This window comes from Ovis aries, chromosome 1 (genome assembly GCF_016772045.2).
Source record: "Ovis aries strain OAR_USU_Benz2616 breed Rambouillet chromosome 1, ARS-UI_Ramb_v3.0, whole genome shotgun sequence".
Classification (NCBI taxonomy): Eukaryota; Metazoa; Chordata; class Mammalia; order Artiodactyla; family Bovidae; genus Ovis; species Ovis aries.
In genome coordinates this window covers 12,588,626-12,603,194 of record NC_056054.1, presented here as the reverse complement: position 1 = coordinate 12,603,194, position 14,569 = coordinate 12,588,626, and the positions used below count along the sequence as shown (strand labels likewise).

The following is a 14,569-nucleotide window of genomic DNA, read 5'->3' as shown; positions in this document are numbered from 1 at the left end:
GGTAGTATCTGTGGCATTTCTTCCCAACCCTACCCATGGCTGACAGTTTTCAACCACTTCCCCACTCGCCAGTCATTAGAGTTTTTAGAGGGGACAGAAAGGAAAGGTCGGTCACCAGGAGAGTCTGCAGGATTCCTTTTAATAAAGGCTCTGCTAGAAGTGTTTTGTGGGGCTAGGAGCCCCCAAAGCATGAAATGGACATGTAACACCACCTGGATCCCCCAAAGCAGGCCAGATAATTCCGGCGAGCACTGCTGGTCTGCCCAAATCTGGGTAATCAGACTGGGTATATTTGTCGGCTACATTTCAGAGCTCAGCACTGCCTTCAGCCAGGATGAAGTGGGAGCGAACCCAGCTGCTAGCAGAGCTGCCTCCCCAGGCTGACAGCCAAATACCAGCCATTGCCAGTGAAGACTGGCCCCTTTATTGAAAGGGAGTTGTTCAAAGTCCAGCCACCAGCCCCGGGGAGGGAGAGAAGATACGACGCCAGGCTCAGGGATGGTCAGGGCTCCGCAGCTCCATCGCTAGCATCCTTTGGAAAGCCACCTCTGGAGGAGACAGCTGGCTGGGAGGGCGCTCCAGGTTTGGCTGAGATATTCTGATTGGAACAGGGAAAAAAAAAAAGAAAAAGTGAGGTTGGGAGGAAAGGCCTTGGATCAGGCCCCAAAAGAGATGGCCATTTGGCACATGGATAGCACTTAACTTTTTCAAAGCCTCTCGTCCAGATGAGAGGCAGTAGGGGGTAAAGCGGTGGGGACACTCGTCCACCCTCCAGGGGAAGGCAGGGCTTAGCAAGTACGGCCAGTGGGCAGTCCCCACCTCCCAGGCCCAGCCCGGGGTGGGCACTGACCCCGCTACCAGCCGGCTCCGGGCGCCGGCGGCCCAGCTGCCGCAGCATCTCCTCGCAGGCGGCGATGGTGTCCAGGAGCTGCCGCTGCCGCTGCTCCACGGCGTCCAGCAGCTGCTGGGCGCGCTCATCCCGGGGAGGCTGCGGGAGTGGCCTCCCGCCGAGCCCCAGCCCCGCCTTCCCACGGTCCACGCCGGCAGCCTCCCTGTCCGGGAGAGAGCGAGACAGACGGTCAGGGCCGGCGCTTGCGCCGGGTCAGAACCCCTTCCCCCCGCCCCGACGGGCCCCCTCTCACCCCCGTGACCAGTCTGAACCCGGGCCCCATTCCATCTCCGCCTGGGCGGCCCGACCACCGCCCCCCTTTCGGCAGCCCCCACCCCCCGGCCCCCAGCGCTGCGCTAGGACTCCGCAAAGCAGCGCCCCGCCCCGTCCCCACCGGTCTCCTTCAATCCTCTTGGGGGTCGCGGTCCCTTTAAGTTGCCCGGCGCGGGGGTGGGGCCGAGCCTCCTGGACCGGAAGATCACTGGACGCGTCACTTCCTCCCGGAAGCGGGCCTGGGCGGATGTCTCCGGCACGCCCGTGCAGGGCGCTGAGGGCCGCGGTGGCTGCCAGCATGGGGTTGAGCGAGGGGCCGGCGGGCTCAGCCCGGAGCGGGCGCCTCCTTCGCCCGCCAAGTCCGACGCCGGGGGCCCGGCTGTTGCGGCTCCCGGGGAGCGGGGCCGTGCGGGCCGCAAACCCGGAGCGCGGCGGCTGGACCGAGGCGCTGCGGGCCGCCGTGGCCGAGCTGCGCGCAGGCGCCGTGGTGGCCGTCCCCACCGATACGCTGTACGGCCTGGCCTGCTCGGCGAGCTGCTCGGAAGCACTGGGCGCCGTGTACCGTATCAAGGGCCGCAGCGAGACCAAGCCGCTGGCCGTATGCCTGGGCCGCGTGGCCGACGTCTACAGGTGAGGCCGCCCCGACCCGGCCCCGCTGAGGGCGGCACCGCGGGAGGGGTTTCCGGTGACAGGCTTGGGAGACTGAGGCGCAGAGAGCGGGAGGGGCTTGTCCAGGCTCACCCAGGAATCCGGAACTGGAAATGTGTATGGAGCACTTAGTGTCTGCCAGGCCTTGAACGTGATCGGGGACTCGGCGCTGAAAGAGGCAGAAGGCCCTATTCTCCTGGCGTTTTTTGTGATACTGAGGTGGGGGTACTCCTGCGGCTTAAGAAAAAAGGAGGGGGAGCACGGTAGCTTAAATTAACCGAGGGAGTACTTTGAAGAAAATAAAACTCGGAGCGCGGTAGCAGTGCAGCTGTTGTAGTCTCCCAGACCAGAGACCTGTGGGATCCAAGCCTGGGGTGCGCCTCTGAAGCCCTGCCTTCTGCTCAAGCTCTTGAGGGTGAAAAGGGAAGACAGGCGGATCCCATTGTAGTCCCTCAGGTCACCTTTCCTAGATCTTCCTAGGTTCTGGAATAGGACCAGCAGTACCTTTCACTTAATTGGATTTGCGCCCCCTTTGTTTCCCAGGTACTGCCATGTGAGAGTACCTGAGGAGCTCCTGAAGGACCTGTTGCCAGGACCGGTGACCCTGGTGATGGAACGCTCAGAGGAGCTCAACAAGGACCTGAATCCTTTCACTCCTGTGAGTCAGATTTTCTCTTGTGTCCTGCCATTGGCTTTTGCTAGGATCCATGCCAGGCCCATTCCCCACCCCTTCCAACCTTTTTATGACCCCTTTCTTCTTGCCTCATAGCTTGTAGGCATCCGGATTCCTGACCACACCTTCATGCAGGACTTGGCCCAGGTGTTTGGGGGGCCACTCGCTCTCACCAGTGCCAACCTCAGCTCCCAGTCCAGCCCTCTGAATGTTGAGGTGAGAGTAAACCCAGTCCTCCCTGCAGAAACATCAGCCAGGCCACAATTTCCTTTGAGCAGGGCGGGTGGGGGTGGATGATGATGGTTCACTGGGATTGCCTGGCAGGAAAGCCACCCTTTTGGTTTAATAGTAGGAAGTGTGCCCATTTGGCAGGGGTGGGAGAAATCCAGAATAACCTCAGAAAAGTTTTAAAGTTGGAGAATCAAGGGGGAGAATTGATTTTTTTTTTTGTCATAGTGTCTTTTTAACAGTAATAGACATCATAGCATGTTTTTTTCTCCACCGCCCCCCCCCCCCCACCCCACCCCCAGCAGAAGACTGAAAAGTTAAGTCATTTATCCCAGGGACTCCTTTTTCTGTTCTCTTAGCTCTGCCACAAGCTAGGTCATTTAACTAGGGCTATAGTGTTAGTAGTTTGACCTTTTAAGGCAGAGTTTCTTTCTGAACTGTATAGACCAGAACTCAGAAGCTGCTGGTTAAGCCTCACACCTGGTTTGGGAAACTCCTTTCCACAGCCCAGGGATTGAGTGCCAATGGCATGCACTTACTGAGTCTACCTGTTTTCTCTTTGCTACCCTGATCCAGAGTTCTGCTGAGATTCAGCATTAGAGTGGTAGGGCTGGAGGGACCCTTAGTGACCATCCAGTCCAGCCCTTTTATAGCCCTGGATAAAATAACTTGCATACAGTCACACAGAGTTTGGTGGAAAGTCAACAGTAGAGCCTATAGCTTTGGATTCCCACCAAGGTTTCCAGTCATTTTACTCCTCCCTCCCAAACTGAAGCAGTGTGTGGAATTTCCTCTTGCCATAGTAAGATTGTCTTTAAGCTCTCAATCGGTGTTCCTTGGGGTGCTAACGTGGGGAGCTCCAAAGCTCATAGGATGCGGTATCCTGGGTACAAATGCAGTGTCTTTGTTACAGCTGACCCCGAGTTTCCTTCCCCTGCTTAGAGGAGGAGGCCTGCTGCTGTAGAGCTGTGTGGCCTCTGCATATATGCCCTGTGTGTGGTGTGACATTGCAGATGCCTCTCCCTCTTCTCAGGAATTCCAGGACCTGTGGCCTCACTTGTCCTTGATCATTGATGGGGGACCAATTGGGGACGGCCAGAGCCCAGAGTGTCGACTAGGCTCAACTGTGGTTGACTTGTCTGTGCCTGGAAAGTTTGGCATCATTCGTCCTGGTTGGTGAGTCTCTTTTTTTTTTTTTTCCTGTGGCACAGGGGTAGGATTTGAGCGGGGGTTGTGAAATGCAATTTACAAAAGTGCCTTGACCAGGAGAGAAAAAAAAAAAAAGGTTGTCCCTCCTATCTTGCCCTGAGTAGGGTGGGAAGTTTGGAGAGGTGGTGGGTGGAGTGGAACTAAGTTTGCTAGTGTTTGTGTGCTGGCTTTTGCAGGATTCAAAGGGTCCATCATGGGTTTGATGAACAGAGCATATTACAAAGAGTTTAGAGGTCCCTGATCTCCAGACTCTGGTGGGCTTGGGGCTTTAAGAAGTCAAACCCTAACTTGTCCTCCATTTCCTCTTCAGTGCCCTTGAAAGTACTTCAGCCATCCTCCAGGAGTATGGGCTGCTCCCCTCACATGGATCCTGCTTGTGACACTCTGGAGGAGGGAAGGCCCAGTGACTGGTGCTGGACACTATGTGTCCAACTGCTGGTAGTTGGCAAAGCCTCATTTGCAGAGGCTGCTAGGGCTATAGTGTTAGTAGTCTGACCTTTTAAGGCAGAGTTTCTTTCTGAACTGTATAGACCAGAACTCAGAAGCTGCTGGTTAAGCCTCACACCTGGTTTGGGAGGTTATAATAAGTCCATTCCTAGGAGGGCCAGGTTTCTTCTTCCTTTGATTTTTGAAAAATAAATAACCAGTTTGCAATCTAATGAGAGCCTCTTCTCTGGTGGGTAGTGGCATTTAAGGTCCAAATCAGCTAATGCATCAGTTGATGCTTTTTTAAGAGTCTCAAGTGACCAAAGGCACTTTGTGCTTCTGAAGTTGGATCCAGGTTAGGATAAAACCTGTGGAGCCATAGGCCAAATACTACTTCCTCTGAACCAGGGCTGGTTCTGTGCTATAATTGCCTGGCAGAGTCATCATTTTTGTCTAATGATGGGAAGTAAGCTCGGTTGGGAAGGGGTGTCCAAATTATTGAAGAATGTTGGAAAACCTCTGCTGTTCTTGTTAGCCACTTTTTTCTTATTTATTCATAATACAAATTATAATTTCTTATACCTGTAATACCTTTATTTAAATCCAGTGTCTACTCTGCAGCCTTTATATATAAAGTATTAAACATAATTATTGTTGGGCATTTGAACTTTGTTTTTTCTTTAATAGAAAAGAATGCTATTAAACATCTTTGTAAATGTTTTATTTTTCTTCTTTTGAATTATTTCCTTGGTGTAGGATTACTGGGTCCAAGTATATGGACATTTTTATGGCTCTTGATACAGGTTAGCCTTCAAAAGAACTGAATCAAGTTGCATTACCATCAGCAGTGTGTGAGAATTACTGCCCCTTCCCCCCAGTCTGACTGTACTTTTAGTGTTTTTAAAAATGTGTATGTGTGAGATGAAGCCTCATTGTCACTCCCTTGTAAATTACTCCAGGTCACCATCCAGCCCTTTTCACCTGTCCCTGCCTGCCTTGGTTTCTTTCCCCAACTGAATCACAGCAAAGTGACCAGGCCTGCCCCAATGCCCATCCATTGGTGGAGTTTAGTACCTGTTACTAAACAGGTACTGGGGAATCCTTGTGGTGACCAGTAGGGCCCGCTTCCTCCCCTCCCCCCTCATATCCCAGTTCTCAGAATTAGGATTCAGTCTTAAGTCCATAAACTCAATCCAGTGGTTTCGAATGCATGTTTTCAAGTAGATCTTAAGAATCTTGCCAAGAGGGTATCCCAGGGCCTGCTTTGAGGATCCCTGCAATTAGCATATTAGTTTGTAAATAAGCCTTGATCTGCTAAATATTCCCTCTAGAAGTCCTGTTGAAACTACTAATTTCTTAAGCAAACTCGGCTTTTCCATTGTGTTAATGTGGTAGCCAGCCCATCCCACTTGTCAGTTCATCACAGAATCTGACTGAGGGGTCAGAGTGTGTTAACCTGAAGGGAGCAAAAGGAAAGCTGGCTGGAGGATAGGAACAACACGTCATATTTAATACAAATCACAGTAGCACTGAAAACGGCTCTAGTGAGTGGGCCTCATTCAATTCAGGCAGCTAATGGGGAGGGGGGGTGTCCTAGTCCTCTCCTGGAGCTAAATACTCATCTAGGAAAGTGAAAGCTCTGGAGCACAGAGGTGTTTTCTTCGAGGAAAATGAAGTGAACTCCCAGCAGTGGGCAGAGCTGAAAAAAGGAAAAACTCATAGCTGTGCTTAGGCACTAGCTACAAGGCCACACCAAATAAGGAATAAGGAAAGCTGGCTCCTGCAGGTTTAGGAAGACAGGAACCATTCCTGGTCAGGTTTTCCCCCAGCAGCTGGCACGTGGTAAGGTGCTTGCCAAGGGTGTGTTGAATAAATGTGTGAATGCTCAGGATTATATCCTGATAATCAGGTCTGGGAATCTACTGGGAAGAGCTTAAACCGAGAATTTTCCCTTTTATAAAGTCTTTAAGTATGGTTTCTTAACTTGGGGAAGACAGCCGATGAGGGAGGGAGGCCTGGGGAGGATGCAGGCTGGCAGAAGCAGGTGCTTGCTGGCCCAGAGCCCTGACACCCTTCTACAAGCAGTGACTTGGTGACTCCACAACACCAACCAGCTGAGTTCCAAGCTAGAAGGAATTGTTTAAAGTTTCCGACTGACGACGTGGAGCTCCCTGGGGCTAGTGCAGTCCCCGGCCAGCCCCTGGGGTTCCCACTCTGGAACACCCCCCACTTTTCCCATCCCTGCAGGACACCCACCTAGCTCTGTTCCCCATGGGCCCTGACTTGATGGGCCCAGAAGCACCTAGCTGCTGACTCGGGAGCAAGTGCCTATAACCTCAGCCGAGCCCCATGTGGTGCCATCTTCCAGAGAGGCTGGGATTCAGCTCCTCCCGCCCTGGCTTCAAGGCGCCTCACATCAGCCACTGCTCCTTCTCTTTGATGAAGTGCTCCGCCCAGCGGCGCGTCAGCTCCAGGTACAGGCTGGGCTGATGAGGCAGGTAGTCCAAATACAGCCGAGTCGGCGTCTTCTTGGGAATGGCCTTCTCAATCTGGGTGCCCTCATGCCACTCGTTGAAAGAGGTGATAGAGACAATCTCAGGCCTCACAGTCAGGGCTGCCTGCAGGGCCGTCTCATAGTACTTGCCATTGACTCTGTTCCGCGTATTGTGGTTGTTCCAAGGCCTGATGCTGGTGTCAATGTAGCCAGGCCCCACGCTGGGAATGAACATGAGGTTGTTGGCATCGCAAAAGTTCTTCACGGCTTTCCAGTTCTGATGGGAGGAGCCGAAGGAGAAGCCGTTGGAGGCGAAGTAGGTGTACATGCCGTCAAATCCAGCGGCCAGGATGTCGTGGGTGTGGCCCTCCTCCACCAGCAGTGCTATGAAGACCCCATCGTAGGGGGTGTTGCGGATTGAGTGGGGCCCGCTTGGCGTCAGGAGGTGGGCCCAAGCCTCAGGGGACGTCAGGTAGGAGTCGTAGATATAAAAGAGCGGGAGGCTCTTACCCATGCTGTTCTTGTAGCGGTAAAATGCGCCATGGGAGCCATACCTGAGGAGCGGAAGAAGGAAAGGCTGGGGCAGCAGCCTAACAGGAAAGGAGCCCTCACACCCAGAGGACTGGCCACAGATGAGAACTTTCCTGATGCCCAAGCACAATTTTGGATCCAGCTGGACTCCACAGTTGGACTCATCATGCCTCTAAGCAAGAACCCAGTTCTCCCCTCCCCCCAGCTTTGTCATTCCTCTATTGAAGTCTCACTTCCCTGTCCCAGGACTTCCCTGGTGGCTCAGACAGTAAAGAATCTGCCTGCAATGTGGGAAACCCAGGTTTGATCCCTGGGCCGGGAAGATCCCCTGGAGAAGGGAATGGCAACCCATTCCAGTATTCTTGCCTGGAGAATTCTGTGGACGGAGGAGCCTGGCAGGCTACAGTCCATGGGGGTTGCCAAGAGTCTGAGTGATTAACGCAACAAATTACAACCATTTATCCCTGCCCCAAGCCAAGCATCCACCATCTTCCTTCTGGACTATACGGACAGCCACGTAACTGGTCTCCAGGCTCCTACTTCCATCTCCCTGTAATCCAGCCTCTTATTTTTGGCTGTGCTTAATCCAGTCTCTCTTTAAAGTGTGAACCAGATCTCACTGCTCCTTACTGAGACCACCAAAGCCCCACCCACTTGGTCTGGCCTGCCCACCTCCACCCTGCTGTGACCCATCTAGCTCTACATCCCAGCTCTACTGGCTGCTGTCAGAGTTGTCCCATCGAATGGCCTTTGCATCTGACAGCCCTCTTCGTGGGGTGTTCTGTCTGTCCCAGATCTCTGCACAGCTGACTCCTCATTTAAGTGCTGGCTCAGCTCACTTGCAAAGAATGCCCTTGAAATGACCCTGCATAATGCTTTCTTAGAGTAATAACTCCCACCAAAAAAAAAAAAAAATCTTTACTAAACATGGCTAGATCACTTCAGAACTGAAATCCTCAGCTGGAACAAATCAAGGTTTCTGTGAGCTGCCACTCAGCAACTTCAGGTCTATCTGACGGCATCTGTCGAGGGCCTTTTAGCAGGAGGGGGGACCCCAGAGCCTGGGTGGTCATCCTCAGACTGTCCTTGGGGGCTCCATGCCCCAAGTTGACTGCTGCCATCAGATTACAGCTCAAACCCTGGGGCTTTCATGTATGTGAGTTGACCACTCATTCTAAAGCCATTTCTTGAGCACATTCTTAACACATTACTCTGCTTTACCCTGTTATTACTTTTTCACAGTATGGGTCACTATTTGTTTTGTTGTCTATAACTACTGTCTGGTCCACTGTACCCCAAACACACACTAGGTTGTAAACTCTGCTAGCCCTACACATTGCTAAACAACTGGGACTTGGGACAGTGCCTGGACACTTGGAGGGCACTCGATAAATATTTTTTGAATGAATGAATGAATGATAGACGCAAGCCATTTACAGGCCACTTTTCACATATATTAGCTTATGTAACTCTCACAAAAGGCTTCCCTGGTGGCTCCATGGTAAAGAACTCGCCTGCCAATGCAAGAGATGCAGGTTCGATCCCTGGGTCAGGAAGATCCCCTGGAAAAGGAAATGGCAACCCTCCAGTATCCCTGCCTGGAGAATCCCATGAACAGGAGCCCGGCAGGCTGTGATCCATGGGTTACAAAAGAGTCAGACACGACTTAGTGACTAAACAGCTCTTACAAGGCTCAAAGGTTAAGAGGCTTGCTTCTGATCACAAAATGGAGACCACAGAACCAGAATTCAATCCCAGCTTGCTGTCCCCAAGCCCAGTACGGTTTCACTCTTTTTAGATGCTGGGGACACAGGCATTCTGCCCTTTTGTCCCTTGGCCTACACCTCCAAACCTATCCCTGCCCCCATTTTGATCCCCACCCAAATCCAAGCCCTGGAGCCTTACGTGTCAATAATGTACTTGATGTTGTCATGCAGAGTGATGTCATCTCGGCCCTTGTAGGGTTGGATGTGGAAGGCCACCTGCCACAGACACAAGGGACATTGGTCAGGTGAGCGTCTGTCCAGGGGCAAAACCTATGAAGCCTGTGCTCCAGCCATGGCCTGAGGAAGAGGCAGCATTCAGGAGACCTGGCAGTGGTGGGCACAATGGAAATAAAAGCAATCACTGCCCTTCAGGCCCAAAAAAGAGGAGTGAGAAGTTTCCCCACCTCCCACAGCAGAGCCTTAGGAATCATTCCGATGGGCTATTGCAAGCTAATAGATTTCAACTTAATGTGCCAGCTCCCAGTGATCAGCACTAACTGCCTGAAACTACGGAAAGAAGTTTGATCTGGTTTGATCTTGCAGTCTAAGGGTCTCTCAAGAGTCTTCTCCAGCACCACAGTTTGAAAGCATCAATTCTTTGGCACTTAGCCTTCTTTATGGTCCGACACTCACATCTGTACATGACTATGGGAAAAATCAGCTTTGACCAGCCAGAACTTTGTCGGCAAAGTAATATCTCTGCTTTTTAATATTCTGTCTAGGTTTGTCATGGCTTTCCTTCCAAGGAGCGAGCATCTTTTAATTTCATGGCTGCAGTCACCATCTGCAGTGATTTTGGAGCCCTAGAAAATAAAATCTATCACTGCTTTCACTTTTTCCCCTTCTATTTGTCATGAAGTGATGGGATCAGATGCCATGATCTTAGTTTTTGGATGTTGAGGTTTAAGTCAGCTTTTCACTCTTCTCTTTCACTCTCATCAAGAGGCTCTTTAGTTCCTCTTCACTTTCTGCCATTAGAGTGATATCATCTGTATATCTGAGGTTGTTGATATTTCTCCCAGCAAACTTGATTCCAGCTTGTGATTCACCCAGCCCAGCATGTCACATGATGCACTCTGAGGTGAGGTGAGGTGAAGTCGCTCAGTCATGTCCGACTCTTTGTGACCCGTGGACTGTAGCCCACCAAGCTCCTCCGTCCATGGGATTCTCCAGGCAAGAATACTGGAGTTGGTTGCCATTTCCTTCTCCAGGGGATCTTCCCAACTCAGGGATCGAAACCAGGTCTCCCACGTTGCAGGCAGACGCTTTAACCTCTGAGCCAGCAGGGAAGCACTCTGCATGAAGTTAAATAAGCAGGGTGACAACATACAGCCTTGACGTACTCCTTTCCCAATTTTGAACCAGTCCATTGTCCCATGTATGCTTCTAACTGTTGCTTCTTGATCTGCATACAGGTTTCTCAAGGTGACAGGTAAGGCGGTCTGGTATTCCCATCTCTTTAAGAATTTTCCAGTTTGTTGTGATCCACACAGTCAAAGGTTTTAGCATAGTCAATGAAACACAAGTAGATGTTTTTGTGGAATTCCTTGCTTTCTCTGTGATCCAATGAATGTTGGCAATTTGATCTCTGGTTCTTCTGCCTTTTCTAAATCCAGCTTGCACATCTGGAAGTTCTCGGTTCATGTGCTGCTGAAGCCTGGCTTGAAGTATTTTGAGAAGTACCTTGCTAGCATGTGCTGCTGCTGCTGCTGCTAAGTCACTTCAGTTGTGAAATGAGCATAATTGTGCGGTAGTTTGAACATTTTCTTGGTATTGCCCTTCTCTGGGATTGGAATGAAAACTGACTTTTTCCAGTCTTGTGGCCACTGCTGAGTTTTCCAAATTTGCTGGCATTTTGAGTGCAGCACTTTGACACTATTGTCTTTTACGATCTGAAATAGCTCAGCTGGAATTCCATCACCTCCACTAGCTTTGTTCGTAGTGATGCTTCCCAAGGCCCGCTTGACTTTACCTTCCAGGCTGTCTGGCTCTCCGTGAGAGGCCACATCATCGTGATTATCTGAGTCATTAAGACTTTTTCATAGTTTTTCTGTGTTTTCTTGCCACCTTTTAAAATCTCCTCTGCTTCTGTTAGGTCCTTACCATTTCTGTCCTTTATCATGCCCATCCTTGCATGAAATGTTCTCTTGATATCTCGTTTTCTTGAAGAGATCTCTAGTCTTTCCCATTCTACCACTTTCCTCTATTTCTTTGCATTGTTCACCTAAGAAGGCTTTCTTATCTCTTCTTGCTATTCTCTGGAACTCTGCATTCAATTGAGTATATCTTTCCGTTTCTCCCTTGCCTTTCTCTTCTTTTCCAAGTGATATTTATTTAGTCTCCCATTTATCCTCTATTTATTTTTCCCAAAGTATTTTTTCCAGAACTCAAAAAATAAAGAGTGGTACAGGCAGTATTTATTAGATCCCTATCTCCCAGCATCACACTTACTATGTATATGCATACCTGGACTAATGCCAAGAGGCGCCATCCCTGTAGTGGAGGAAGGGACATCTCCAGCATGGGCTAGAGAGCATTTGACCTCTTCTTGGAGACTCACCTGGATGTTGTACTGATGGGCGGTGTCCAGAATGGCAGGCACCAGGTCATCTGAGGGTTCCCCGTTATCATCAGCCATGCCAGGTGGGTACCAGGACAGAACAAGGACGCCTGAGACACAACACAGAGGATGTTTCAGAGACACACAATACCTCACAACAGAGATTTGCTTCCTCACAAACCATCTCCAACTGCCAAATGGTTTCTGAATGAACCATTGACTGATGCTCCTGCCAGGTTCTTTTCTTGCAGATCAGATCCCTGAGCAGGGAGCCCTGGAGCTGTCCACGCCTGAGGTGCTGAAGCTCTATGGCTGCAGGAACCCTAATGTTCCAGGCCAGGAAGGAGCCTTAGAGCCCAGCCAGCCTTTGGCCTGCATTAGCAAGTAGTAAAACAAAGGGGGATGGGTGGACAATGCCTCATCCACCTGGAAGATAGGAATCCACAGCCCTGTCTCTGGAGGAGAGGAGTATCTCTGAGGGAGAGGAGCCCTGAGTAGAGGTCATTTTACCCTTCTTGTGAAAATAACATTTGCCTCAATTGTCAACCCTCTGTCTGTCCTGAGGGACGGCCTCTGTGCTATTTGTGAATACATCCCACCGTTGTCTCTGGCATTCAGTTCCCCCCTCCTCCACACTCATTAACCGTTTCTAGAGAAATTGAAATGTACTGTAAAATCCAGCAGAATTCAGTGACAAAATCTGAAATGTCAGCTTCCCCACCCCAGCCTGCCTACAGATGGACTTCTATCCAAGCAGAGTATCTGATGAAGAAGCCCCCAGGCCCCTTAATGCAAATAGAACAGGGTCTGTCATACAGACAGACAGGTCATACATGTGCAAACTTTCCTTTCTGCTGCCAGAAAAAGTAGGAAGGGCTGAGGCTCTACCCTGTCCCTGGTGTGAAAGCAGAGGCCATCCCAGGTGCTACTGCTTTGAACTCCAGACTCCTTCCTGGCCAGAATACCCAGGGCTCACTTACCCAAACCTAGAAGCCCAACAGACATGAAGACTGCCCTCCTCTCCTCACTGTCCCTGGGACAGCCCTGGTGCAAACGCCTTCTACTGACCCTCCCAGCAGCTCCGCCCTCAGAAAGGACCCTGGAATTGGGAAGTGGAGGTGAGGGGTGGTTGTCAGAGGTGGAGGGGTCGGAACACAAGAGATGGGGGCGGTGCCTCTTGGTGAGCATGGAATTAGAGTTCTGGAAGAGAAGGGGTAAGAAGCCAGGCTGAGAGAGGGGGACCAAAGGCCCGGTGATAGGAGCAGTGGAAGTTGGGGTATGGGAACGAAGAAGGGCGAGGCTGGGGCCCGAGCGATGGGGGCGGGGGGAGCTCACCGATGGCGGCTTCCTTCAGCTGGGTCATGTGCTCCCGTAGCACGTCGGGGTCCCGGGAGCTGTAGGGCCCCAGTTCCGGGTAGAAGCTGGAGCCCAAGTCATCAGGAGGGCTGTGGCGGCCGCGGGGGTAGCTGGCTGAGATCTTGGGGTCCCAGTGCGGCACCATGACGTGGTCCCAGTGAATGTAGTGGCCTTCGCGCCCGGGACTCCCGTACCACGAGTAGTAGAAGGCGTGCAGGTCCGAGTAGACGCGCAGACTCTGCCCCGGGGCGGGTTCGGCCTCCGCTGGGGCCGGCCCTGGGGAGCTGCCCGGGCCAGCGGTGCGGGGCGGCGGCGGCGGCGGCGCGGCGGGGGCGGCCGGGGCCCGGGCGGCCGGCGCGGGGGCCCCCTCCGGGTGTCGCTCAAAGGGCGCCAGCTCCAGGCCCGGGCCCAGCGCCGGGAGTCCGTCCGGAGCCTTAAGCGTGCGGAGGCCCATGAGCGTGCCGAAGGCGAAGAGCAGCACCAAGAACAGCGCGATGCAGGCGCGGCGCCGCCGCCGGGCCATGGCGGCCCCCGCGCTCCCTGCGTCCCGCCGGGCTACCTCCGCGCGCGCAGCGCCATGGCTGCCCGCCCGGCTCCCGCGCGTCGCGCAGCCGGCGCGCGTCCCAGGGAGACGGCGACGCCGAGAGCGGCGTGGGCGGCTCCCCGCCTCTCCCCCGCAGTGCGGGCGGGCCCAGCACACAGAGAATGCAGGCGGCGTAGACCAAGTGGCCGCGACCCGCGGGGGGAGTGGACGGGGACCCAGACTGAGAGTGGCCGAGCTGAGAGATCCCGGGCCAAGGAGCCGGGGTCTGAGTCAAGCGGACAGCTCGCGGAGGATTTGTCGCCTTTCAGCGTGGGGCAGCGGTGGAGGAACCCGCTGCGGGAAAAGGACCGCTCTCCTTCCGCAGCCCAAGAGAAGGTCTGAGCGACGGCTCTGGAGGGCATGGGAGCAGAGGGCAAGGTGGGGAAGAAAGCAGTGTCTATGATGGTTCTGTCCAGTGACCTCCTTCCCCGCTGTACCCTCTTTACTGACTTCACCTTCTCTGCCTACCTCAGAGATCTTCCTTCTTTGCCCCAGGTCCCGCGTCCTTCGGACCCCTTCTCAAACACCCCAGACAGAATATGAATCCCGAGTTAAAGGAGCGTCGGGAAAACCCTAGGGAAAACACTGCAGACCCTGGCGAGAGCCTGGGAGAACGAGGGAGACTGTGACTTGCGCAAGGTCACACGGCCCGGGCCTTAGTCCAAGGATCAGGACTGTCTCCTTGCCAGAACGCTTGTCCACCCTGCATGCTCCCGACCCAGCTATCCCAAGCACTCTGTCCTTGGACAACCTCCTATAGTTCAGTTCAGTTCAGTTCAGTCGCTCAGTCGTGTCTGACTCTTTGCGACCCCATGAACTGCAGCAATCCAGGCCTCCCTGTCCATCACCAACTCCCGGAGTTCACCCAAACTCATGTCCATCGAGTTGGTGATGCCATCCAGCCATCTCATCCTCTGTCATCCCCTTCTCCTC

At 52.8% G+C, this 14,569-nt stretch overlaps 3 protein-coding genes across 5 annotated transcripts; 1 reads left to right on the top strand and 2 right to left on the bottom strand.

Moving 5' to 3' along the window:
* Positions 1-123: 123 nt before the first annotated feature.
* On the bottom strand, positions 124-1,321 carry C1H1orf122 (chromosome 1 C1orf122 homolog). Of its 2 annotated transcripts, none has more exons than XM_027968119.2 (3): positions 1,143-1,321; positions 851-1,052; positions 124-598 (listed from the first exon to the last, which is right to left on the bottom strand). In XM_027968119.2, exons 1-3 carry the CDS (start codon positions 1,175-1,177, stop codon positions 503-505), a joined length of 333 nt encoding a protein of 110 aa, XP_027823920.1. In that variant the 5' UTR covers positions 1,178-1,321; the 3' UTR covers positions 124-502. The 2 variants fall into 2 exon arrangements, with proteins under 2 accessions (XP_027823920.1, XP_027823928.1); XM_027968127.2 differs by having other exon boundaries at positions 1,284-1,321.
* A 60-nt stretch (positions 1,322-1,381) lies between these two features.
* On the top strand, positions 1,382-5,067 carry YRDC (yrdC N6-threonylcarbamoyltransferase domain containing). The gene is made up of 5 exons (XM_015091872.3): positions 1,382-1,792; positions 2,354-2,468; positions 2,580-2,699; positions 3,745-3,887; positions 4,231-5,067. The coding sequence occupies exons 1-5, from the start codon at positions 1,410-1,412 to the stop codon at positions 4,298-4,300; spliced, it is 831 nt and encodes a 276-aa protein (XP_014947358.3). The 5' UTR covers positions 1,382-1,409; the 3' UTR covers positions 4,301-5,067.
* Positions 5,053-13,666, bottom strand: MANEAL (mannosidase endo-alpha like). Of its 2 annotated transcripts, XM_027968103.3 has the most exons (4): positions 13,033-13,666; positions 11,698-11,807; positions 9,277-9,353; positions 5,053-7,394 (listed from the first exon to the last, which is right to left on the bottom strand). In XM_027968103.3, exons 1-4 carry the CDS (start codon positions 13,574-13,576, stop codon positions 6,758-6,760), a joined length of 1,368 nt encoding a protein of 455 aa, XP_027823904.1. In that variant the 5' UTR covers positions 13,577-13,666; the 3' UTR covers positions 5,053-6,757. The 2 variants fall into 2 exon arrangements, with proteins under 2 accessions (XP_027823904.1, XP_004001864.1); XM_004001815.4 differs by lacking the exons at positions 9,277-9,353; positions 13,033-13,666 and having other exon boundaries at positions 11,698-11,768.
* Positions 13,667-14,569: the final 903 nt, after the last annotated feature.

Excerpts from the sequence above, each read along its gene's own strand:
- YRDC (XM_015091872.3), top strand. The coding sequence starts at position 1,410 with ATGTCTCCGGCACGCCCGTGCAGGGCGCTGAGGGCCGCGGTGGCTGCC. Across the intron at positions 1,793-2,353 it reads CGCGTGGCCGACGTCTACAG|GTACTGCCATGTGAGAGTAC; the intron begins GTGAGGCCGCCC and ends TTTGTTTCCCAG. Across the intron at positions 2,700-3,744 it reads CCAGCCCTCTGAATGTTGAG|GAATTCCAGGACCTGTGGCC; the intron begins GTGAGAGTAAAC and ends CCCTCTTCTCAG.
- C1H1orf122 (XM_027968119.2), bottom strand. The coding sequence starts at position 1,177 with ATGGAATGGGGCCCGGGTTCAGACTGGTCACGGGG. Across the intron at positions 1,053-1,142 it reads GGTTCAGACTGGTCACGGGG|GGAGGCTGCCGGCGTGGACC; the intron begins GTGAGAGGGGGC and ends TCTCCCGGACAG. Across the intron at positions 599-850 it reads CGGAGCCGGCTGGTAGCGGG|AATATCTCAGCCAAACCTGG; the intron begins GTCAGTGCCCAC and ends TGTTCCAATCAG.
- MANEAL (XM_027968103.3), bottom strand. The coding sequence starts at position 13,576 with ATGGCCCGGCGGCGGCGCCGCGCCTGCATCGCGCTGTTCTTGGTGCTG. Across the intron at positions 9,354-11,697 it reads CCCATCAGTACAACATCCAG|GTGGCCTTCCACATCCAACC; the intron begins GTGAGTCTCCAA and ends TGTCTGTGGCAG. Across the intron at positions 7,395-9,276 it reads ATCAAGTACATTATTGACAC|GTATGGCTCCCATGGCGCAT; the intron begins GTAAGGCTCCAG and ends TCCGCTCCTCAG.